Source organism: Lycorma delicatula, chromosome 1, assembly GCF_047948215.1.
Source record: "Lycorma delicatula isolate Av1 chromosome 1, ASM4794821v1, whole genome shotgun sequence".
Classification (NCBI taxonomy): domain Eukaryota; kingdom Metazoa; phylum Arthropoda; class Insecta; order Hemiptera; family Fulgoridae; genus Lycorma; species Lycorma delicatula.
Window position 1 is genome coordinate 398,979,662 of NC_134455.1, and position 26,148 is coordinate 399,005,809.

The 26,148-nt window shown below is 35.6% G+C and overlaps 1 protein-coding gene across 4 annotated transcripts in view; it reads left to right on the top strand.

Annotated features, from left to right (window-relative positions):
- Positions 1-26,148, top strand: part of LOC142317404 (uncharacterized) — a 51,450-nt gene that overhangs the window by 15,046 nt on the left and 10,256 nt on the right. For 2 of the 4 annotated variants that reach the window (XM_075353945.1, XM_075353943.1), the window contains exons 3-7: positions 731-910; positions 4,681-4,863; positions 14,870-15,004; positions 17,625-17,807; positions 21,850-21,918. In XM_075353945.1, the coding sequence (XP_075210060.1) occupies positions 731-910; positions 4,681-4,863; positions 14,870-15,004; positions 17,625-17,807; positions 21,850-21,918 (750 nt within the window). The remainder of the gene's footprint in view (positions 1-730; positions 911-4,680; positions 4,864-14,869; positions 15,005-17,624; positions 17,808-21,849; positions 21,919-26,148) is intronic. The other 2 variants (XM_075353946.1, XM_075353947.1) reach the window with 2 other exon arrangements.

Below are 26,148 nucleotides of genomic sequence, written 5' to 3' on the forward strand. Positions count from 1 at the left end.
GTAAAATATGACACTTTATTAACAACAGTTCAAGCCGGCTTGGTTCAGTTTTAAGTTGCTTACCCTGTTTATTCCCATCTTTAGTACAATATTGGAATGGTTTGGTAATTTATTAAAAATGGTAACAGAAACATATGAGTAATAAGATCCTCTCTCATAAGTCAAAGTATTGCATTGAGCGACACAAAAAAAGTTTTGTTGCCTACTTTGATGGTGATGAATAAGTGATTATTCTTTTTTGTAAAAATTTCATTTTCATAATTGCAACGAACACAAGGATAAGTTAACATCTATGAGTCTACATGATACATACTTCAGGGCAATGATCTGACAGCCTATTTTTGTACCTTAAATATTCATTTTGACTTTTTGAGGGAGCCCCAAGAGGTAATTTCCTACAACATTAAAATTAGTATATTGCTATATTTCTGTAACTTATTTCAAAAAGATGAGCACAGTTCATTTGTTTACATGAAATAACCTATACCTTTGATAAAACTCGCTTAAATGATTATTTTGATATCTAATATATTTATGTACACATTAATTTGGTACATAGTAAATTTGGAAATGTCATCAATTACAATAATAAATCTGTGTAATGCACATTTTTTCTTACTGCAAAACACTTGTTCCTTAAATTATAGTCGTGTACTTTTTGATTTTTCTCATGATGATTTTTAAGAAGTAATTCAAATGGTTTTTAACGATGTTGTTTACACTGTTACAGGAAGAATTGATTATTAATTTTCAAGGAATAATTAATCTATTGTTAGATCTTGCACAATTTATTGGAAGTCTTTGTTGTTTTCTTAGTGCAGTGATTAGTCAGAGTATGATTAGAGATGTCATAAATAAATCATTTCTAATCCATAATAAGCTTGGTTCTAATTTCCCACAAGTTTGGCAGGTATGGTGTTTAATTTTCTACTTTGTTCAATTAGTATTTTTTTTATTTTCGATGTTTAGTTTAATATACTCATATGTAACACTACAATTACTATTGAAATAACAATTTGAAGCTTTACCTAAGTACAATACTTTAGCGAGGTGTATATATATATATATATATATATATATATATGATACTCTTATTCATCACAATAATGCACCTGTACACACATCTTGGGTTGTTGCAGCACATGATCTTAGAGAAATTGACAAGCTTCTGTTTGTAAATCAAGTCGTACTGATAAAAGTACACTTGAAACATCTATCTCATAGCACGTAGCATTAAGAGTAAGCTAAGATGTCCAAACCCCTTACAGTCACAGAAATCCTCATATTGCCTGCTGCAATTGATGTGGTCAGTGTTTTAATAGGAAGAAGCAAAAAAAATTGAAAAACATTTTGATTTCTAATGACACAGTATTAAGGTGAATCGATAACATAACTGCCAATGTTTGCGATCAGATAATTCAGCAAGTGAGTTCAAGTGAACTTTTTACTATTCAGTTTGATGAATTAACAGATGTGGCAAGCATTTATCTGTTCAAGTTATGGCAAGATTCCATGCATGAGTTGCAGTGCAACCCCTGGCAGCTCGCAAAATCATGTTACCGGCCAAAGCCATTGCACGTGCTGTCGTGTTTGATGCAAATTTGGTGGTCGTGACCACACTTTAACATCTGTGGTGACTTACCAGGCGTTCCTGGATCGGAGCATCTGTTTCCAGATGCTCCGGAGGGTAAAGCAGAGGTCGGCATTAGGACAAGGGCTATGTCCTTCCCTGGTATATGGGCTGTGGATCCCATTGATGTAGACCAAGTGGTTTCTCGAATGGCACTGAAAAAGAAACGAGGGATTGACCAACTTGACCCGGATATATTCTACCATCTGCTGCTTGGCAGGTTGTTCATGGAGTGCTTTAGCTGGGGTTGCTTGCCGACTTTTTGGAAAGTGGCTTTGGTGAGGGTGCTCTTAAAACCAGGAAAGAATCCTAGTGAGGTCGGCAGTTATTGATCCATCAGCCTCTTGCCATATTCAGAAAGTTGCTTGAAAGGCTGGTTGTGAAACAGCTCTGGGAAAGAATTGAGGTGAACTGTTTTCTAAACCAAGGTCAGTATGGCTTCACGAAAGGGGTTGGCACAGCGAATTGCATCTTAGATGTTCTTGCCGAGGTGGAAAGCGCCGACTGTAAATATGCTTTGGCAATTTTATAGACATAGAGGCAGCATTTACTTCCTTGTGTTGGAGTTCTATCTTCTATGAGTAGGAACGCCGCAATGTTTCTGTAGCCCTGCAGGCCGTGGTACGTGACTATTTGTCTAACCGTATGGCTCTTTTTAAGGCTGCGCACCTAGTTGTGGAAAAATCTGTTACCAGAGGAAGCGAGCAGGGTTCCGTTCTCGGTCCCCTGCTGTGAAACCTGGTATTCGACGGATTTCTGGGATTGACATTTCCAGAAGGGGTCACGACTCAAGCTTTCGCCGATGACTTTCTACTTTTAATTTGTGGTAATTCACGACTACAGCTAGAGGACCAGGCGCAGGCGGCCTTGTCAACCGCAGAGGGCTGGATGGACTTTCAAAATTTAAAGATTTCTGTGCCCAAGACGAAGTACATGCTTCTCAAGGGTGCAGACAAATTATCGTACAGTCGCAATCTCCTTATTAAATATAAAGGCTGTATAATCAGCCGAGTTCCAGTTCGTAAGTACCTAGGTGTTTGATGAGAAGTTGCTGTTTAGCAACCACATTAGGCAAGTAGCAGCGGACGCCGTCTCTGTGATGCACAAGCTTAGGAGGATTGCTCGAAAGGTAATGTTTTATCGGCAGACATTTCGATGAGCTGTTTGTGAATCTCAATTGGTAACTTAGCTAGCGGCTGTAACATCATTTTCCCTAAATGGATTCAGTATCTATCTCTTCGACAAATCATATTTATCTTCCGGGAAATACTCTGCCAACTGAAGTTTTGGCTCACGCAAGTGCAGATTCATGTTATCCAAACTGTAGTGAATAGGTGTCTTTTCATCCAGAATTTTCTCAGTTTAATCTGAAGTGAGTGAAAACAAAAATTTTTGCTTCTAAGGCGAATAGAGGATGAAAGGGGAGAAACAATACTGAGATCTGAATTTAAGAGAACATTAAAAGATTTAAATGGCACAAAGGCTCCTGGAATAGACGGAATACCTGCAGAATTACTGTGCAGTGCAGGTGAGGAAGTGATAGATTATACAAACTGGTGTGTAATATTTATGAAAAAGAGGAATTTCCAAGACTTCAAAAAAAGTGTTATAATCATGATACCACAGAAAGCAGCAGCAGATAAATGTGAAGAATACAGAACAATTAGTTTAACTAGTCATGCATAAAAAATCTTAACTAGAATTCTATACAGAAGAATTGAGAGGAGAGTGGAAGAAGTGTTAGGAGAAGACCAATTTGATTTCATGAAAAGTATTGGGACAAGGGAAGCAATTTTAGCACTCAGATTAATAATAGAAGAAAGATTAAAGAAAAACAAACTGACATACTTTTATAGACCTAGAAAAACATTCGATAACTTAGACTGGAATAAAATGTTTAGCATTTTAAAAAAAATAAGGGTTCAAATACAGAGTTAGAAGACGATTGCTAACATTTACAGGAACCAAACAGCAACAGCAATAATTGAAGAACATAAGAAAGAAGCCGTAATAAGAAAGGGAGTCCGACAAGGATGTTGCCTATCCCCCTTTAATTTTTAATCTTTACATGGAACTAGCAGTTAATGATGTTAAAGAAAAATTTAGATCCGGAGTAACAGTACAAGGTGAAAAGATAAAGATGCTACGATTGTATAGTAATTCTAGCCGAGAGTAAAAAGGATTTAGAAGGAACAATGAACGGCATGGTTCAATGTAATAGAAATAACGAAGATGAACCACTGAATGTAATAATAGGAATAGAAAAGTTTATGGAGGTAGAAGAATTCTGTTATTAGAAGCTTTTGAAATGCGGTGCTATAGGAGAATGTTAAAAATCAGATTGGTGGATAAAGTGACAAATGAAGAGGTGTTGCGGCAAATCCATGAAGAAAGAAGCATTTGGAAAAGTATAGCTAAAAGAAGACTTATAGGCCACATATTAAGGTATCCTGGAATAGTCGCTTTAATATTGGAGGGGCAGGTAGAAGGAAAAAATTGTGTAGGCAGGCCACGTTTGGAATATGTAAAACAAATTGTCAGGGATGTAGGATGTGGATGGTATACCGAAATGAAACGACTGGCACTGGATAGATAATCTTGGAGAGCTGCATTAAAAACCAGTCATATGACTGAAAACAAAACAAAAATTATCTCTTTTTCTCATAAAATGACTTCATTATTGTTTACGTTTAAAGATGTAGGCTAATTTTGCGATCTTCCTTTCACATAACCCCGACCCACAGGTTGAAAAAAATGGTCTTAGCACACAAAATTGTAAGATGACAAAGTGGAAAGTTAAAAAAAAAAAATATATAAGAAAAATCATGTGTTTTCTTCTCAAGTCAAAACTTTCTTGAACGAACCACTTACTGATCGGAATAAAAGATTTTTAAATTTAATTTTATAGTTTAAATTACTACTAAATATCATGTTCATGTTTATGCAATAAAACTTTTCTATTACAATCAGTTTAGGTTGTAATTTTTTATTTTTATTTTTCATCTTAAATGCGCATACAAAATTATACTTTTAAATGGATATTTTTACAGGTTGTGGCATATATAATGATTGAAATGACTGAAATAATGTTTCCACCCAGGGGATTGCTTCCTGCCATAGGAAAATTACAGATAGTATGTGCAGTCGCTGTACTGGCAACATTAATGATTATTCTGGAAAAGTCATTCGATAGTCTTAATCAGCAGATAAAACATTTTTACAGTCTTCATGAGGTAATTTTTTATTTCGTCTAATTTTAAAGTTGATAGTAAAGTCATTTAATTACTGATAAAACTCTTAAATAAAATTACTTGATCCCTGTGTTATTCTAACAGCCGGCAACATTAATGATTATTCTGGAAAAGACATTCAATAGTCTTAACCACCAGATAAAACATTTTTACATCTTGATCCCGGAGGGAAGATATCCACGATATGACAGATCCAGCCGTCACACATAACCCTCCGTACTTAGCCCTTAGGGGCTTTATCGGAAGTCATTTTCAAAAGCCTTAAGACATATTCCAATTTGGCCACTATTAAAGATGCCACCGAAATGAATGCCGCAAGCGACTTTGTTGTACCACCCCTTTTTTTTTCTTTTGCCTGTTTAGCCTCCGGTAACTACCGTTTAGATAATTCTTCAGAGGATGAATGAGGATGATATGTATGAGTGTAAATGAAGTGTTAGTCTTGTACATTCCCAGTTCGACCATTCCTGAGATGTGTGGTTAATTGAAACCCAACCACCAAAGAACACCGGTATCCACGATCTAGTATTCAAATCCATGTAAAAATATCTGGCTTTACTAGGACTTGAACGCTGTAACTCTCGACTTCCAAATCAGCTGATTTGGGAAGACGCGTTAACCACTAGACCAACCCGGTGGGTTCGTTGTACCACCCCTAACGCGGATCCAAGCAACAATGGTCTTAATAGGTTCTAAACAGGACCGTCCGAGTAAGCCGACTTAAAACCCTAACCAGGTAAGGGTGAGCCCAACACGCAAAACAGGCTCTAACTAGTTATAAAACTGAAAACACAAAACAACTAACCCAAACTAAAAGACGAAACAAAGAAAAACTAAAACAAAGGTAATCAGTAAAATAAGCAAACCTAAAACTAATAAAAATAAGACAAACCTTACGAAACACTAAAAAAGCAGACAAACCCTAAAAGCTAATCCGAAAACCAAAACCTATGAAACACAAAAAATATAACAAACAAGACGACAAATACACCACTCTAATCTAAGAAAAAATAAAACGTCAGATATTAACAAACCAAAACACGAAAAACAGAAACAAAAACTAAGCCAATAATAACACAATGAAATAAATCTAGAAAAGGTAAGTCAATTATTATCCGAAATTTAGTTATATTTTTGTTTATGTTGGTAGTACTGTCGATGATTATGTTGCGTAGATGACGCATGCGTGGTTTAACTGTTGTTATGTCTGAGCAGGTTTGATGCTGCTAGGTTACTTTCATTATTTCTGCCCTGCCGTTAACCACGGCTGCTCCGCTTTCTGTTTGCACCAAAGAAGGGCAACGTTCAGCGATCCGTTTTTTGTGATCGGAAGGTGTATCAGGGGCCGAAATTCATCGAAGACTTTCGCTACAGTACGGTAACAGTATGTTACCGCAACGGAGTGTCTACGAACGGATTGAAAAATTCAAAAACGGTCTCACAAGTGTTACGCACGATAAAGGAGCCGGACGACCATTTACCGCCACAAACGAGGAAAACATTGAGCGTGCACGCGACACGGTTTTCTTAGACAGACGAGTAACTGTCGATGAAGCGGCACATCGTCTGCAAATTAGTCACGGTTCTGCCTACGAAATCATCCACAACAGACGTGGGTTTCATTAAAGTCAGTGCAAGACGGGTCCCAAAACAACTCGCACAGTCGCATAAACAAACGCGCTTGGATATCTGCCAAAAAAATTAGAATTGCTATGGTAACGAACGGGACATCTTCTTGGACAGAATCATCAACGGTGACGAAACACGGATCCATCATTACGAGCCGGAGAGTAAACGGCAGAGTATGGAATGGAAACATCCAAATTCGCCCTGCGAAAAAAGTTCAAGACCAAACCGTCCGCATCAAAACTGATACTTATGGATTTTGGGACTCACAAGGCCCAGTACTGGAACATTAAGAGGAAAGGGGCACGACAATAAACAGTGCGCGTTACAATGAGGTACTTACTGCCAAGCTGAAGCCTGCAATGCGAAGCAAACGCCGAGGACTGCTGTCGAAAGGTAATGTGTTATTGCACGATATTGCCCGTCCACATACTACTACTCGCACTGCTGAAACGCTCCAGAAACTCGACTTTGAAGTACCGGCTCGTCCTCCGTATAGTCCTGATCTTGCCCCTTCTGACTACCGCATGTTTAGTCCACTCAAAGAGGCATTAAGGGGCCGTCGATTTACTTCGGACGAAACAGTGAAAGACGCGATGCATTCCTTGCTCTCAACTCGACCGAAAACCTTCTTTTATGAGGGCATCAGGAAGCTTGTGCAACGATGGACCAAGTGCGTTGAAATGCAAGGGCACTATGTTGAAAAATTATGTACATGTAAGTTTCCGATTTGTATTGTAATAAAATTTATAACTACATTGCCGATAATAATTGAATTACCCTCCTAAAACAAACTTATCAAAACGCATAAGATCAACTCCTACTTCTCTGACATGTTTAAATTCCGAAAAATTTAAACTACATGAAAACATATAATACAGTACCAAACCGAACGTTAACGTCAAAACAAAAATAATCGGGACAATATATAAAATCAAACCTAACAAAAACAAAAGCAAAACCAAAAACATCAAAGCCTGAAACTAACAAAATAAATCTATATACAGAAAAACAAAACCAAACACAAATCAAAAACTGGCACAGTAACTAAAAACACAACAATAAACCAAAGCAGAAAACCCTAACAAAAGTAAAGATAGTATCACTAACCCTATAATAGCCCTAAATATAGATCCTACCACTCAGTGGTAGGTACCGCTCAGAAGAACGGTACATACCACTTTTGACTTACAATCGTGATCGGCCGTTTTTTGAGCACGTAGAGGGCCGCGCAGGTAGGAGAGGCCCCCCATCCTTTTTAACCTGACAGTCGTGACATAAAGTCGCTCTTTGCCACAATGGGAACAAAACTCTTTCTTTTCTTTCTTTACACGATTTTGCCACGTGACCGAATCCCAAACATCGGAAACATCTGCTGACGTTTAAATAATCCTTTGTTGTACATGACTGGTAATTAATAAACAACTTACCCTTTTCCAAAAACATAGTACGCAAAAGGTTGTCGCACTCAACTATATAATAAACAACATTACTGTCTCTACGTCCGACACGAAACTACACCTTGAACAAAATGGAAAAATCCGTGTTTCGTACTTTTACCGCATCCACGAACCTTTCTTCTCCAATATCCCACGGGACATCATACACTATCATCCTTGGCCGCAGAGTTTTCGTTGCAATAGTAATGATTATTAATCGGATATTTGTTTATAGCCTAATTGTTTCTTATACCACGCTACGTATACCCTACGGGTTATCCCGTACGCTGGCAATCTGTAATCCCTTCTTCCTAGCCCCCAAAAATTTATCATCACCTGACCCTTAAATGGCGGAGCCTGGTTAGTTTCAGGCATAAACTTTGGTTTCGACGCTTTCACAACCGCAGAGGCCAGTTTCATAGCCGGCAACGAATCGGACCGCTGTCGCTCACCCATATCCACCCTGAAGCCTTCAATATATTCTTGCGGCCTGTCGACCCGCTTGACTGCTAACAAGTGAAAGAACCGCAGCCTCCAAACCCGAAACAGAACGTACGCCGTGATCTTTTCTCTAACATTCTTTGAGCCCCCCACAAACTCTTTGACTTCACACAGAGGCTACTAAACATCTCAATTACATCATTTGAGACATCAGAAGATGCAAGTTGTGCCTCCAACTCCTTCAGTGCCGCTGCCTCTGCCTCCTTGCGGATGCCCAGTGGCTGTCGCGTCGTGGTAAACCACGACGCGACATCCCATCGTCGGCATTTATGCCGACGATGGGCTGCTGCTGGTCGAGAGCAACTCGCGTCCGATATAGAGCTCAGAGCGAAAAAGGCATGTAAGGTATTAAGGTTGTGGAGTCTTCAGCATAAGATGGTTTTCAGTGCGGAGAAAACCACTATGATGTTACTGAAAGGTCGCCTAGCCGCAACCCGTCACCCGCGGGTTTTGATGGACGGCCTTCCGATTAGGTATGTTACCGTTCAGAAGTATCTGGGTGTTATCCTTGATGAGAGACTTCTCCTCAAGGAGCACCTCCAGTTTGTAGCGAATAAGGCCATCGATGCTTTCTTCGGTGTCCGTAGAGTCATCCGTCCCGATCGGGGGTTGAATTATCGTACCATGCGCATTCTTTACAAAGGCGTCTATGAGGCCATAATGTTGTACGCTGCGGCCGTCTGGGCTCATAGTTTACAATTCTAATATTATAGGAATCTTCATTTACGAGCCCAGCGTCTTCTATTGTTAGCGGCTACAGAACCGTTTCGCGAGAGACAGTCACTGTTATCGCCGGCATAAAACCCATCTATATTTTGGCTACGGAACGTGGCCGGCGGTATGTTTCCAAGAAGGGAGGCCTTCTAACGTCAGGGCGTATGCGAGAAATTGAAGACCAAGGTTTTGACTCTTGGCAAACTAGGTGGAATGATTCTTCTACTGGTCGATACACGCATGGTATTTTTCCAAATGTTCGGGAGTTGCGAGCTATTAGCTGGGTTTACCCCAATCGGCATATTACTCAATTTCTTTCGGGACATGGTGTTTTCAGGGATAGTTTGGCTAGGTTTAGGTCGGTTGACACCGGCTTGTGTCCGGATTGTAGGGTCGATGACACGGTGGACCATGTCCTGTACGTCTGTCCCCGGTACGAAGCTGAGCGTACCAGAGTTGTTAGGGAACTTCAGAGATTAAACTCCTTGTTTGATTTTCGAGTCAACTTGAGGACTCACAGGGACTGGACAATTGTTGCTGGCTTGCTTCGATTCCTCGCCCTGCGCAGGACGGCCGACGGATCTAGGAACCTGAGTGGCTAGGAACCGCCTGGACAGTTTGATTGGCCGAAGGTAGGCGCTTAAGCAGTAATCCACCGGGTTGGTCTAGTGGTGAACGCGTCTTCCCAAATCAGCTGATTTGGAAGCCGAGTCCCAGCGTTTAAGTCCTAGTAAAGCCAGTTATTTTTACATGGATTTGAATGCTAGATCGTGGATACCGGTGTTCCTTGGTGGTTGGGTTTCAATTAACCATACATCTCAGGATTGGTCGAACTGAGAATGTACAAGACTACACTTCATTTACACCCATACATATCATCCTCTGAAGTATTATCTAAACGGTAGTTACCGGAGGCTAAACAGGAAAAAGAAAGAAAAGGCGCTTAAGCAGCGAGCCACGGTTAGTTAGACAAGAGGTATTATAATTGCAAAAGCTGTCGGCGGAACGGCGACTGCACTGCCGATGGGCATGGAATACCATTCAACCGTGAGGTATAGCGGCGTTTTGACGAGGGTAGATTAGAATGAGCAAACGTCACTGTCGGCGGGATGGCGACTGCACTGCCGAGGGCAGGGGATACCATGCAGCCGTGAGGTGTAGCGGCATCTCGACGATGGTTTATGAGGTAAATATCAGGCGGGACTCTACGATGGAGCCGAGTGGAAGTAGGAGCCTTTCCCTAGTGGACCAGACCGGAGTCCATAATTTAATTTAACCTAAGTCTGGGATTTGAACTAAAGTTGAGTTCAGTAAGGGAAACTAGGACTAAATTTCGTTGTTGCGATAAACATCTTTGGTGGTATGTTGTGTTTAATTTGCCCCGATTTACTAGACATTCACGAAATTGGCTCATAATAAGTATAACAAGGCGTGGGGTTCGTTCTTCCGCGAACTCGGTTAGCTAGTTTAGAGGGATACGATGTAGGACATTCAAGATGTCTGGACGTGGCCTACAGCGAAGGCAAAAGCTGAGTCGATACATCACCTATGCAAATGTCTATAGAGGCATTTACATCGGTGGCATCCCAACGAGGCCAGGATTATTACTATCAGATGTAAAAAGTCAGAAGGCGATAGACGACTCAAGTTAAAGCCCAACAGAGCTAGGAACAGGGGAGGGTAGCCACCGGAACGTCACTCGGCGGGTGTTTTCCCCTACGGGGTTGGAATGCCTCTGTCTCCGTCGGCTGAAGGACCTGTTTGGTTTGACTAGTTGCAGGACCAAACAACTCCTCCATTAACTGAGCTTCCGAATCAAAATCCGAACCCTTTGGGCCCTGAGCCACCTTATCAACTTTTTTCTTAACCTCTCTTTCTTTAATTTCCCTCACCTTCTGACGCATCTCGCGTTCCATTCTTCTGCACTTTCTTTGGTTCTCAGCTTTCACTTAAGAATCACACATTTTTTGTGTTTTCTCTGCTAGTGCTGCCTTTCTCCAGAGATACCCCAAAGAACGTGATTCTTCCTCCAACTCGGATTCACCACTCATGAAATAACACACTTCATGTAAAAATGTAGTTGTGAACTCGGGTTCACTACTACATTTTACAGTCTTCATGAGGTTTTAAAGTTGATAGTAATTAGTTACTGATAAAACTATTAAATAAAATTACTTCACCACTGTGTTAATCAAATAGCATGGATTTGTCTGAAGAAAGAATAAAATGCCAGCCACTGAATCCATTTTAAATACTCAAGTTGTGGTAGATCATTAGATTTAAACAAAATGTATGTTTCCATGTGTAAGTTAATATCAGTTTTATTGGTAAATAATTTTAATAGAAATAAGTACCAATTTAAAAGAGAAAAAATATTGCACCTTTTTTCAATAATTTACTAAATAAGTGACATTACACCATTGTATATACAACATTTATCAAGATAAATCAGCTGGTCTGTATACCTGAACTGAACAAAAAGTGTTCTTCAGATTTCTAGATTCATTGCGTTCTGTTATTACATCTTCATTACCCATGTTTTAAGATGCAAAGTTTGTAGTTTAACTGGTGGTTCAGAAATATGGTTTTAACCCTAATATAATTATATTCAATATTAAATCTAGTTCCTTGTACATTACAATATAAAAAATATTACTTATAAAATAGATAACCTTAATGGTTTGTTTTTTAAACAGAGGTTCGCTAATACAAAAATACTTCCTATAAATGAACAGTGTATTTTTAACGATAATGCATTTCTTTACATGCAACAGTTTTTCTTATGGTGATGGTTTTTTTAAGTTGGAAATATGCATAAAAATTCTTGATGTTTTATGATTTGGCAATTTTAAAACAGAAGCTTGTCCTTTAGAATATATTTATACAACTCTTTTTAAGTAATAGCATTCTTTTTATTGTTTTCTAGGACAGACATCATCATCTGCTAAATTTCTTACTACTATTATTTTTTTAAAAATATGTATTTTAGGTAAAAAAGTAATTATTGTCAATGATTTAAATAGATGAATCATAAAAATTAGATAAATTCCCAGTTGTATGTTCTAAATAAAGATTATAAATTCTAATTACAAAATTACATAAAAACCCTGAATTTCTTGTATCACCATTTAAGGTGTACGATGGCAGTTCAGAAAATTCGAGCCTAAGAAAGAAAATACAAAATTTCTTACCAATTTTTTTTTATTTTTCAGTCCATCACTTTTCCAGTTTATGTTTCTTGATATTATTTCATGTATTTATATTTAAAATAATTAATATGGACTTTAATCATGTCTATTTTCTCATTTTATAATCGAGTCGTATAGTTTTTTCTAAACTGGCCAATTCCAATTTCAGAAATTTTTCAGTAAATGTAAAAAACGTTTAAATAATCATCTTTAAATAATTACTTCAATTTTTTGGCATTAAGATTTTTTTCTCTATTGAAAATACCATAATTTGGAATTTTCATATAAAGGTTGTACAACCAAAAACATTTTAGAGATGGTCAGTTTTGGAACAATAATTTGGGTTTGGTAGTTTGGAACATTTCTTTAACAAAACACACAAATTTATTGCAGTCTGTATTAAAACTAGTTAATATTAAATGATTTTAAATGTAAAATTAATGTAAATTCTTCTAGTAATAATTTTTTAATATACGTACATTTTATAATTAAAATTATTTATCTTCTGTTCAATCCAAAAAAAAGCCCTGTCACTGAAATACTTAGCAATAAAAGAAAAAAAAAGAAAAATCTTATACATAAAAATACACAGAATAAGAGGTTGAACACCAGATAGAATCACTGGTCTCTATCGCAGCGAAAATTGGACTTCAGATCTCGTACGAGAAGACAGAAGCAATGTTCACTAGAAAGATACAGCGGAAACATTTGGAAATCAATGGTCGCAGAATTAAAATAGTATCAAAATTTAAATATTTGAGTGAATCCATCACCTGGAATCTAAACGAGAAAATAGCCTGGCAAGAAAGCGCACACAGACTAGCAATGGCACAAGTGGTTACAAGAAACAACTATAACAAGAAATGCATCTCCAAACAAGCCAAGATAAGACACTATAATACGGTGATCAAACCGGTAGTAATGTATGGGAGTGAAACACTGGGTCAAATCAAGATAGCATCGAGAACTGAAAAATTAGCCAAAATAGAAAGAAGGATCGTAAGGACCTGTATTTGGCAGGGTAAACTTGGTGGAAGGAAAGTGGAGATTACTCTCAAATCATAAAATCGATGAGGTCGTTACACCAATTACAGAAGAAATAAGAAAGAAGAGAATAAAATTCTTCAGCCACCTCTTGTGTTTGGAGGAATCAAGGAAAAGTAAACAACTCTTGGAAAGATTGCCAAAGCTAAAAACGCAATGAGATGCTTCAAGGCATCAAAGAAGCAGGCATTGCACTGCAAGATCTCAGAACAGGATCTGGAAATTATAACAACTTGCCCGGTGTTAAATTTGCAGAAAAGCCTAAAAAGAAAACGGGGACGGTTTGGACGGAGGAACGGAAAAGGGATTTTTCCTGGAAAATGAAATAGTATTGGAAGATAAGAAAGACTAAACATAAATGATTAATTGTTCCTTCCGGGCCTGTTTTGTAAGTAATTTACGGCCAAAGGCTTTTGTGCATACAGTTCAGTACCTTTGATGGACCATCAGCAGAATATCTTTCTTTTTTCAACATTTTTCTTCCATTAACTAGAATAACGTTTCTTTTTTCTAGCTAAATCTCCCAAAACTGAAGAAGGATAACACGCCATTCCAATTTAATTTGTTAGAGCACTTTTCTCAAGACACAAAAACAACACTTCTGATGAAACACTTAGTACAGCACGCACACTGAAATATAGAAATACTGGAATGGGCACTAGCGTTAGAAATCCAAGCCAACAAAGATAGCTGATTTAGAGGTATACCCCTTTTTGTCTACAGTCCGCTCACAAAGTTTGTGACGATCTCTCTCATCACAAATCGCAAGTTATCTTTCATAATTCAAGTTATTGTAGAAAGTTTTTATAAAAACATTTATATGATACAATAATTAACTCAACATTTATTTAATATTCATAAGCATTGAAATTTTTCTATTAATTAAATAGAATTATATCACTTAATATTAACTACAATTAAGTTTTATGGAATCACTTTCTGAAGGGACGGTACGTTAGGTACAATGCACATGCGCTGCACTGTGCAACAATGACAACTACACCTCTAAATCTATGTGTCTCACGTTCATTTTCCGCTCACGTTGGACATAGGCAGTTCCCATTCCAGTATTTCTATATTTCAGTGAGCACGCAGTACAAAGTATCATAAACCTTAAAAATGGTTAGCTTACAAAATAATGTCACTGTGGCACAAGTAGTGGCAGAAATATGAACTAATGGAGATGGCCAGGTTTGAAACTTAAGCTTAATAATTAAAGCTTGACAATCACTGTCAAGTATTTTTATATGAAAAAAACTGTTTTTGGAACAATAGATCACTTTCTAGGGTGCACGTTAGTAAAGACTTTGTGATTAAATAATAAAACAAGATTATGAAAATATAGAAACGGTTTTGGAACTATATGACTCAATTAATTGTGCATTTTGTAATGCTGTTCTTATCAGTAAATATGATTTTAAAACTACTTCATTCAGAACAATTAATGATATTTGGTATCATGAAAATTATCAACAGGAACGAACTACATGCCAGAAACTTTTCATCTACAGAGATGAACCTTGTATGATGAATTATACATACACTCCTCAATTTGATTATGACTGGAAGAGTTTAAAAATTATTCTTAAAGATCTTCAAAGTATTATACAGGTTTGTACCAAAATTAACACATTGTAATTTTAACAGGAGTAATTTTTTTTTAGACATATTCTTTTCTTTACAACAATTGTTTTCTAAAAATTAATTATTGTTTGTTGTCATTTCATTATTGAGTGCTAAGTATAACTAAGAAAGACATGACAAAATTGTCATCTACATACAAAAGAAATGTCCTAGAATGGTTTTTTTTTTGTTTTTTTACAAATACAGAGTTTACCGACTATGAAAAGACTAATAAAAATGCAGAATTATTCAATTTAAATGAATAAAAATTTACACTTTATCAAACAATTTTTCAATCTTTATTTCTATGTTAATGAAAGATAAAAAAATATACAATATGATTTTTACAATAAAATAAACAAAATTTACAATAATATACAATCCTTGTTCGGAACATTACCTACCTTGCTTGTGGGTAAGTTTCAATTGCAGGGCGATGCTTTTAAAACTTTTGTTCGATCCCTAGGAAAACACATCCTGGATGAGGTAAATATTAGATGATACAGACCCAGTCAAACATGAGAATTTTTAACATTTAAAAATTTATCTAGATCGACCCAATCTTTTGGAATATTTCATCCAGTACATTTCCCGGTTGATCCGTTGAAGGTACAATTATGGAGGACATGAAGGTATCTGAAGCCTGAGTTTTCTGTACTGTGATCACATAAGAAAATTAACTTGTCGCTCTCGAATCAGAACCGTTTGATGGTTTACAATTATCCTTGAATTTCTTTAAAAAGTCAAGAGCTCTCATTATCGTATTGAAAGAAAACTATGTCGGTGATAAGAAGAGATCAATCTCTGGGTTAGAAATAATAGTAATAATCGCTTCCACGATTCATTTCCAAAACAGACTTCCATGTCTGAATTACCACAGATAATATTAAACGTGCTTTCCTTTTTATTGTCTTCACCCTCTTGCGGAATTCTATGAAGAATGCTTTAATCTACTAATTGTAAATTTGGAAGTAGTTAAAATTTTTGTGATGGATCGATCTGGGATGCTGTATTTGCAACAAATTTCTTCTGTATTAGTAGATAGTTTACGTTCGAGCTATTGACGCAGAAGTGGAGTACTTTGCCAGAGATTGACCTGGCAAACAGTCGCACACTTTAGTTTTCTAGGTGTTTTCGGCTGTGACTGCTTGATCTCTGTGGCTATTTGTTCTGCTGTTTAAAGTTGGGCCGGTCAGTTTTAGAGGTCTTGAAAGAACTGTAGATACCTGAAAAACAGTTAACTGTTCAGTAATAAACTGACTAATATTTTTACTTTATTTTAAACAAAATAACGCGAAAATCTTTTTAAATGGTTTATTAATTTATTAAAAATGACAACAGAAACATAAGATCTTTTTTTATAAGCTGTTGATTAGTGTGTTCTGTTAATAAGTATTATGTTGAATTAACACAATAAAAAACAATTCTGTCTTTTAGTTTGATATAAGTGGATGTTGTATTTTATGTTAGGAAGTAAATGACTATTTTTTTTTTTAGGATAGAATGCTCATTCAATAATATAAATATATGAATAAGTTAACATTTTTAATTTTTTAAATATGATCTACATAAATTAATATGATATAATCCACATTATTCATATTTTTTTTTTTTTGTCTTCAGTCACTTGACTGGTTTGATGCAGCTCTCCAAGATTCCCTATCTAGTGCTAGTCGTTTCATTTCAGTATACCCTCTACATCCTACATCCCTAAAAGAGCCACATTTTCTTGGAAAAAAAAACAGCTGTAGTTTTCCATTGCTTTCAGCTGCGCAGTACTCAGAGGACTGAGTGATGTTGATACGGCCGTTTAAGTCGTCCTGACTCACGCTCCTAACAACTACTGTAAGAGCTGCTGCCCTCTTTCAGGAATCATTCCTTAGTCTGGCTCTCAACAGATACCTCTCCGATATGGTTGCACCTTCGGTCCAGCTACTCTGTATCCCTGAGCACTCAAGCCCCCTCACCAACGGCAAGGTCTCATGATTCATAGAGGAGGCCTATTCATATTTATGAGCATCAAACAATGACCTGACATCCATTTTTTGTCTTCAAAACTTGTTCTGATTTTTTTGAAAGAGCCCAAAAGATTATGTATTTCAAAGAGTATATATATAAGCATAATAAATACTTTATGAAAACCTTAGCATTTTATTAAGGCGCTTCAAAGCAAAATAATATAATTTGATCACCCTAAGAGAATTTGTTATCTAGTAATTTGACGTTCCAGAAAATTTACTTTATGGACAACAGAAATATCATTATCATTAATGAGAATTCTGTCCATGTGATAAGTAATGATTACATCTACCTGAGAAAAGTAATGCAATGATTTTAATCCATTTTTAAGGTGAGATGTTAATGACCCATACAGTGAATACATTTTTGAATTGTAACAGAAATTTTTCAAGTTTTTAAAAATAATTATCTTCAGATAAAAATACAGTTATTTCACCTGTACGGAAGGAAGAATGAGTGGTTCAACATTTTGAGGCAAATCAGTAATAAACCAATAAGAAAAGAAAGGGGATTTATTATTACAGTGATTTAGAATAAACTTAAAGAAAGTATAAAATAATATCCTATATTTTAACTTAACATATTGCAGGATTTGAATGCAGTGTCTGGCCTAATACTTGTTTCAAGTATATCTCGGTGTCGTTTTTTATTTACTATTCATCTCTATAGATTCTTTCTTCAAAAATTTCCAGTATCGCAATTCTTTTGGGCATTTTTGAGTTTCCAGCCAATTTTTTTTCTCTGTCATCGATTTGAGTCTCTCCAAACTCAGGTGAGCGATAATAATTTCTTCGCGATAACATCCTGACAATATAGTAGGCTCGGCTGATAAATTTTGCTCATATATGGATAGCATGGGAATGAAAAATGATGATATTGGAATGAAATAAAAACCGAATAAAAGTACAATACCTTAGTTAAAAAATGCAGTATTTATTTTTCAATGTAATGCCCGTCTACCCTGATAGACTTTTCCAAAAATGTGACAAAGCATGAAAAATTCTGGCGCTCTTTCACAGATCGAAGTGGCCACAGCTTCCTCCTCCTCATCATCGGTGATGTAATGATTACCTTTGACCTTCTTGAGATGAGGGAAGAAGTGGAAATCGCAAGGAGCCAAATCCGGCGAGTATGGCGGATACGGAATAGGTTCAAACTACAGTTTGCGTTGAGCCTCTGTAGTGGCGTGCGATGTGGTGAGGCCGCTCATTGTCATGTTAGAAGATTACGGACATGGTGGTCTTTCGAACGCGATATATTCGTCGTCTGCGATGTCTTAACGTCTCGATATACCGTTCGGAGTTCACAGTCGTTCCACGTTCCAGATAAGCAGTCGCATAAACAGGTTTGGCGTCCCAAAACACCGTCAAAGGGAGTTTCTTCGCTGAGGTTTTGAATTTTTTGGGGTTTTGGCGATTCGTAATGTCTGTATTCCACTTTTACCTTTTTTCTTCCGGGTCGTAATGATGTACCCGACTCTCATCCAGAGTTACAATACTGAAAAGCAAATCGTTTCATTCAGTACGCTGAAAACGTTCATCGCAACATTCGACACGACGCTGCTTGTGTTCGTCCGTCAGTTTGCGCGGTAACCATCGTGCGCGGGTTTTACGGTAATCCAATCGCTCGATAATACGGCCTATTCGTTCTTTAGATATGCCTAATTGAATAGCGATGCGTTGCTGGGTGATTCACCGGTCACTTTGAAGCAAATCGTTCACCTACTTTCAATGTTTCTCATCAGTCACAGAAACTGGTCGTTCGCTGCGGGGTACGCCCTTAATTGTCGCTTTACTAGCTTCACATTTCGCGAAATTTCAACGCCCACCTATTCACAGACCTCCTGTTAACAGTTTCACTACCGTAAACCGTTTTTAAACGTTAAAAATATTCGTAGGATTCACATTTTCTGCTGTTAAAAATTTTATCACTGCGCGCTGTTTATACCGTGTGGACATATTGACCGTACTCGACTCTATTTTAACTGTTATTTAAAACAAACCGGTAAACGGATTTCAATGCATTAGGTTAGTAGTGGGAGATTTTAGCTATCATGTGCTGCCACGCCCAATTCGGTAGTACCTTTTGTCTCCGTGTAGCACGCTAGTGCGCAAAATTTATCAGCCGAGCCTCATATCAGTAACTAACAATCTGATATTGGTCACTCTTAAAACAATCTGCTTAAAATAGATTATTACAAATAAGAAAAAATAATTTAATTTTATAAACCATTTACTGTACTTTGTTTATTACTTTTCAGGAATTCATTAAATGGTAAAAATATTTCATGTTCTTTCCTGAAAAATATTGAAAATGATTAAATTAACTCTCGAAGCTTAAAAATAAAACAAAACTTATATTCATTTTGACTATCACAAAGTACATTTTAGCGATGTATTTTATTTCTGTTCCTAATGTTTATATTGCAATCTGATCAACTTCTGAACAAAAAGCGACTCCTTGGCTAATGAGATGAAAACGATACGTATGATATGTAGGTCTTGTTCAGACTCAGGCCGATCAATCCTGAGATGCATGATTAATTAATCCCAACCACCAAAGTACACTGGCATCCACTGTTTATTATTCAAATCCATAGAAAAGTAACTAGGATTTGAAGCCCAGTGCCTTTGAGTTCAAAACTAAGCTGTTAAACAGCTGATTTGCAATAATAATTTTAACAATAGACCAACCAGGGGCCTTAGTAATGTATATTGTACAATTCAGTACCCTGCCAGATCTGTATAAGATGCTTGTGTAAATATCTGGAAGTTTAGAGGGATATAGATACAGGGTGATTTAGGAGGATAAGACAAAACTTTGACAACTCATTTTAGATGCTAAAAATAAGAAAAACGTTCATATAAACATAAGTCCGAAAACGCTTCGTTAGCGAGTTATACAGAGTGAAAGATTTCGCCCGAATTTCAGTTCCTCCGGGTAAATAAAGGCTTTCTGAAATTCTGGGAAGGTCAATTAAGGGGCAAATTCAATTGTTTCTTGTGGTTTTTGAGCTGGAAAATAAAAAAAAACGCCAAAAATAGGATAAAAAAACATATTTTTTTACGTTTGACGTGTAATAACTTTGCTAAATTGGCAATAAATCGTACATTATTAAACATAAATTATAGAGAATTTAATTATAAGAAGATTGATGCAGATAATGCCAACAGAAAATTTTAAACATGTCGAATCTTATTAACAACAAAACCGACGAAAACTTAGAAGAAAATGTTACAAAAAAAGAAAACAGATGCGTCTAGTAGGTACAAAAATTTTAGACCTACGGAAAACAAGTTGGCAACACTGGTTTATTTCATCACAATTGGTTTAAATACTACTCATTGTTGTCAGTTAATTGTGGTAATTTGTTAAATAACCTTTCGCTGATCGATCGTGTTTGCAGTACTACATCGAATTCTTATCGTAAAAATTTCAGAAAACTGTTAAGAAGGGTAATTTTGTATTAATTTTACAGCGCATAAAAATCAAGTTTGTTAAAAAAATTGAAATTCTGTTTAGTTTTGTTTTGAAAAATGCCGCGTATCTTCATTAATGCCGAATATGCCGACGTGATTTTCATCTATGGATTTTGCAATGGAAGCGCTGGGGCAGCGGTTACGGAATATCGACATAGGTATCCTGGTCGTGTTGTGCCAAATCGTAAAGTATTTATTTGAATTTTTAATAATCTTCGTGAGAACGGTACACTTCCCAGCGCTCATATTTCATCTGAACGACAAGCAAATCGTGCTGATGAAGGTGAAAACAATTTGCAGATGGTTAACGTAGTCCGGCAACGAGCACACGATTAATTGCAACACGGCTCAATATTTCACAAAGCAGAGTATGGAGGACATTAAATAATAATGGACTGCATCCTTTTCATATTCAGAAAGTGCAACATCTCCAGCCTGGTGACTACGCCAGTCGGCTGCAGTTTTGTCAATGGGTTAATGGGAATCAACATTTAATTCCATTTATACTATTTTCGGATGAAGCTACTTTCACTCGTAACGAAATAAACAACACACGGAATGCGCATCGGTGGTCTGAAGAAAACCCGCATGCTACAGTGGAAAAAAATTTCCAGCAACGATTTTCAGTGAACGTTTGCTACGATATCATAGATGACCAATGACTTGGTCCTTTCATACTACAACATCGTGTCACAGGGAAAAACTATGTGGAATTTTTACGTAATGAATTTATTATGTTGCTGGATAATATCCCCTTAGCAAAACGAATTGAAATGTATTACCAACTTGAAGAAGCTCCTACAAATTTCACTAATGAAGTAAGGCAATGTCTTGATGAAAAGTTTGCTGGTAAATGGATAGGACGTGGAGGGCCGGTTAAATGGCCGCCGAAATCCCCAGACCTCACTCCGTTGGATTATTGTTTGTGGGGATGGTTGAAAAATGAGGTTTACAAGCAAATAACATTTAATTTTGTATTTATAAATATAATATTTTTCTTAGTATTTAAGTTTATTATTACTATTTATTTCTAATTGTCTTTATTATTTCTATAATTGTAATTGTACTGCTATCTGTAATTTATCTAATTAGCAATATCTAAAAGATTCCTTCTTTTATTTTTATATCCTCTTAAACACCTAAAAAATATTAAAATGAGCTATTCAATTACAATCATCGTAAAGTAATAATCTGTAATTGTATTAATAGGTAGCTTAATTGTAACTAATATTCACTACAATTGATCATGACAACTATTCGTTTATATATATATATATATATATATATATATATTGAAAAATTTATTTAAATTAAAAATTCGAATTTATTTTTCAGGCAATTATAACAAAGAACCTATTAAATGAACTTGATTTAATTCTGCTGGATCAACGATCACAAGTTGAGGTAAAAGAATTGTAAATTATTTATTAAAAGAATACATATATTTAAATTACTTACTAATGTTATATATATATAAATGAATGTTGGTTTTTTTGTTTGTTCCGTCTGTGTTCCTATACCATTCATGTGACTGCGATCAAACGTTGGCGAGTTCTGCGGACGACCGCGAAGGTTTCTCAATTAGTTTAGTTTGCACCCGCTAGATGACGCTCGGGTTGAGATATTTGGAAAAATTGCATTTGAGGTTCGATTTGGCTCATATTCAGAATATTAGTTAAGTGAAAAGAAATTTTTTTTAAAAACTATACCCGCTATATTTACGAAAGAAACAAATATACAAACAGACTTTTTTCTTCTATATATATATATATATATATATAAAAGGCAGTGCTCGTATGCATGTACGCTATAGACTTAAAAACTACTGGACTGATTTACGCGCGGGAAAAAAGGAGAAAGGCAAATATGGAAATAGGGAAAGGGGAAAAAAGGAAGAAAGGAATAGGGAAAGGGTAGAAGGGGGAAAAGTGATAAAGTGGAAGGTTAAATTTTGTGAATTCCGTAATGTTAAGTTTTTTAATGTTTTATCAAACTTTCAATTTTGTTCATTTAATCTGTACTGGTATGTATACTGAAATCTAGCAATAGCGAAGCATTGCCGAGTCTGCAAGTACATACAGAATGTTTCTAAAATGGTGGGCCGGTTGTACTTTTACGGATTCTACTTGTAAAACTAAACAAAAAATATCCTTATGAAAAATGGCAATTTCTTCTTCGTTCTCCCAATGTCCGCCATTTTGTTATTTTTTAATAAAAATTTACATCTCAAGTTCGGATACACGAATCACATTAATATTTGGTAACGGTCTTGTTAATAAAGTTTTAAAATTAGCAAAAAATCAGGAATTAAATACCTTCTCAAATTACAAAAATTTTCAATTTTTACTAAAACTTTTATTAGATTATTGAGCTTCTAAAAAATTAAATTAAAAAAACCAGCAACGTTATGCAACTCTAGTTATCAATATTGTAATTATTTGTAACCAAAATTAAACGGCATCAGTGAGTGACCCATAATCAGACATCATCGTATAAATTTCATAAAAATTGATTAATCCAGTCTATAGATGACAAGGAGAACAATAACTGATGAAAGCAGAAAATTAGACTTACTATCTTACACCCTTAAATGAAATTCCCTGAATACATAACCGATACCAAAATACATAACCTAACTTATGGCTAAATACATAACTGTATTGCCAAAATACATAACCTGAGTGTGAAAATAGGAGGAGAAAAGATTATGGAGGTAGAAGAATTACTTAAGATGGATGAAACACGAGGGATACAAAATTCCAAATAGCACTGGCGAAACGAGCCTTCAATCAGAAATATAATTTGTTTACATCAAAAATTAATTTAAACGTCAGGAAAAGATTTTTGAAAGTATATGTTTTGAGCGTCGCTTTATATGGAAGTGAAACTTGGACGATCGGAGTATCTGAGAAGAAAAGATTAGAAGCTTTTGAAATGCGGTGCTATAGGAGAATGTTAAAAATCAGATGGGTGGATAAAGTGACAAATGAAGTAATATTGCGGCAAATAGATGAAGAAAGAAGCATTTGGAAAAATATAGCTTAAAAGAAGAGACAGACTTATAGGTCACATATTACGCCATTCTGGAATAATCGCTTTAATATTGGAGAGACAGGTAGAAGGGAAAAATTGTGCAGGCAGACAACGTTTGGAATATGTAAAACAAATTGTTAGGGATGAAAGATGTAGGGGGTACACCGAAATGAAACGACTAGCACTAGAGAGGGAATCTTAAAGAGCTGCATCAAACCAATCGACTGACTGAAGACAAAAAAACAACCAAAAAGGTACATACTAATGTAATGAAATAATCCAATTAATTAAAGAAGGTAATATTGGTCTGTAAATGACAAAAAAGAAAAAAGTATACCTACCCTTGGGTATATTTTGCCTCTTGGGCAAAATAGGCTACTCAAGGGTAGCCAAAATACCTTCCAAGAATTTACCAAAAATTTGATAAAATTCAAATCTATCAGAATGATAATAAAATAATTGCGACAATTGTAAAATTTTATTACAGTTTTTGAAAAAAATAAAACATAAATATTACTTTCTTAAAAATATTATAATTCTCATGAATGATCAACTTGAGTCTGTACAATTAGGCAATATGGGCCCAATTGTTCACTAGTTGAATAGATTGCAACATACATATTAGAAAAATTTTGAGGTGCAGAACCAATGAAATTTGTTTTTCCCTGCCCCCATGATTAATTGAAACCGAAATTAAATAGAACTAATGCCTCTTGAAATCTGGTCTGGAGATTTCAAACAAAAAACAAGCCAGTATAAAAACATATGTATATATATATATTCTCATTGGATTTTTTAAAAGCTAAACTGTTTTTTAGTTAGATGGGGCCATAAAATACCAACCTCTCCAAAAAAACCTAATGTGAAAAATTTGACCTAATTTGCATACTTTCCCTTATGTAATATATTGTACAGCTACACGGTTTAATTAAATGGTTAAAAAAAAAACTTAATTCAACTCTTTTCTAAAATTATTCTTTCAGAAGTACTTTCAGTGCAACAATGTAGTTCCTTCCTCAGTGAAAATACTTCCAGCAAGCATACTTGCTGGAAAAATATGTATGTCATCACATTTACTTTTTAGAATATCTAAATCAGATTTTGTCATATTTTAACTTCATTTCACCACTTTGAAAAGGAAAATTATATGAAAATATATATATATATATATATATATGACATTCCACCTATTAACAAAGTGACCTCACTGTAAAATCTAATAAAAATTAGAAAACCGTCTCAAACACAAAAGCAGAATGTAGAAAGATTGAGTTAAAACAGAACTTCACTTAGCTGGGTCAGAAATATTAAGTAAAAATAATTTTACTTATCTTCTTTAATAAATTACTTAAATGTATACTGAAATATTACTTTAACACATACCTTCAAAATTTTAATTATATTCCTACTGATTTCATTTATCTTATAATTTCACAATTTTGTATCGTTACAATTTCATAATTATTATTTATATTAGCTAGATTTAATTAGCGATTACAAAATTACTAAATAAAAAACAGTCCTGTGCAAATTAATATTAACAAAGTAATTTTTAATTAGTTATGTTGTATCACTGATTCCAGATGTAGTACAACTGTTTTCCCTCCATTTCAAGTTTTGCCTGAAAATATGTTGTTTGTTTTGAGAGGTTATGTGTATCGCTTACCTATTTTATTTTGGTTTCTTCTAATGCGAGCCATCTTCTGATTTCATAAATAAATTTAGAAAAGTAGCAATATGGATTTAACTTCTAAGAAAAGAATCAAAATAACACTCGAATAACATACTTGTACGACTCAAAGACAGATAGCAGCAGAGTTTAAGTTAGTATACGTATAGTTAATAATATTAGACAAAATCTTGAGACGGGTAAAATATCACCCCAATGAAAAGGTCACCGTGGAAGACAACATAGAACGCCTTAAAATACGATGCTATTTCATGTAGAATGAGCAAAATTAATCCTCAGAAAAATAGTTCTGAGTTACAAAAAGACTTAGAATCAGCCGGTGTGAAAATACATGATTCTACTGTATGCAGAAGACTTCTGGAAAGCGGTCGCAAAATATGAAGGCCTATAAAAAACAACCAAAAAATACAAAAACTGAAACGCTAAGACTTGGAGAAAAGTGCTCTTCTATGATAAGAGTCATTTATTAGTTGAGGGTGCGTAAGCATGACACATGTGCAAAGAAGTGAGGATGAGCGGTTTCATCAAGTAAAATATTTTGGGGATGCTTGAGCTACTTTGGACCAAAAACTTTAGTATACATCTCTGGGATGATGAACAATGAAAAGTACATACCGTTATTGGAAAATAGAGCTCTACCAGAACTTCAATAATTTGCAAATTTGCTTAGAGTCGAAAACACTGTTTTTCAACAAGATTTGGCCACCTGATACTCATCAAAGAAAGTTAAGCTTTTCACATCTCAAAAAGGGATTCAGTGTTTGGACTGGCCTGTGGGCAATTGTGAAGTAAAGACTGAGAAAAATGGACTGTATTTCCAAAGATAAAGTGATTTGTGCCGTGGTAAAAGTGAGGTTTCACGATCAAGAAATTAAAGAAATATGTAAAAAAACTTATAGACTGAATACATA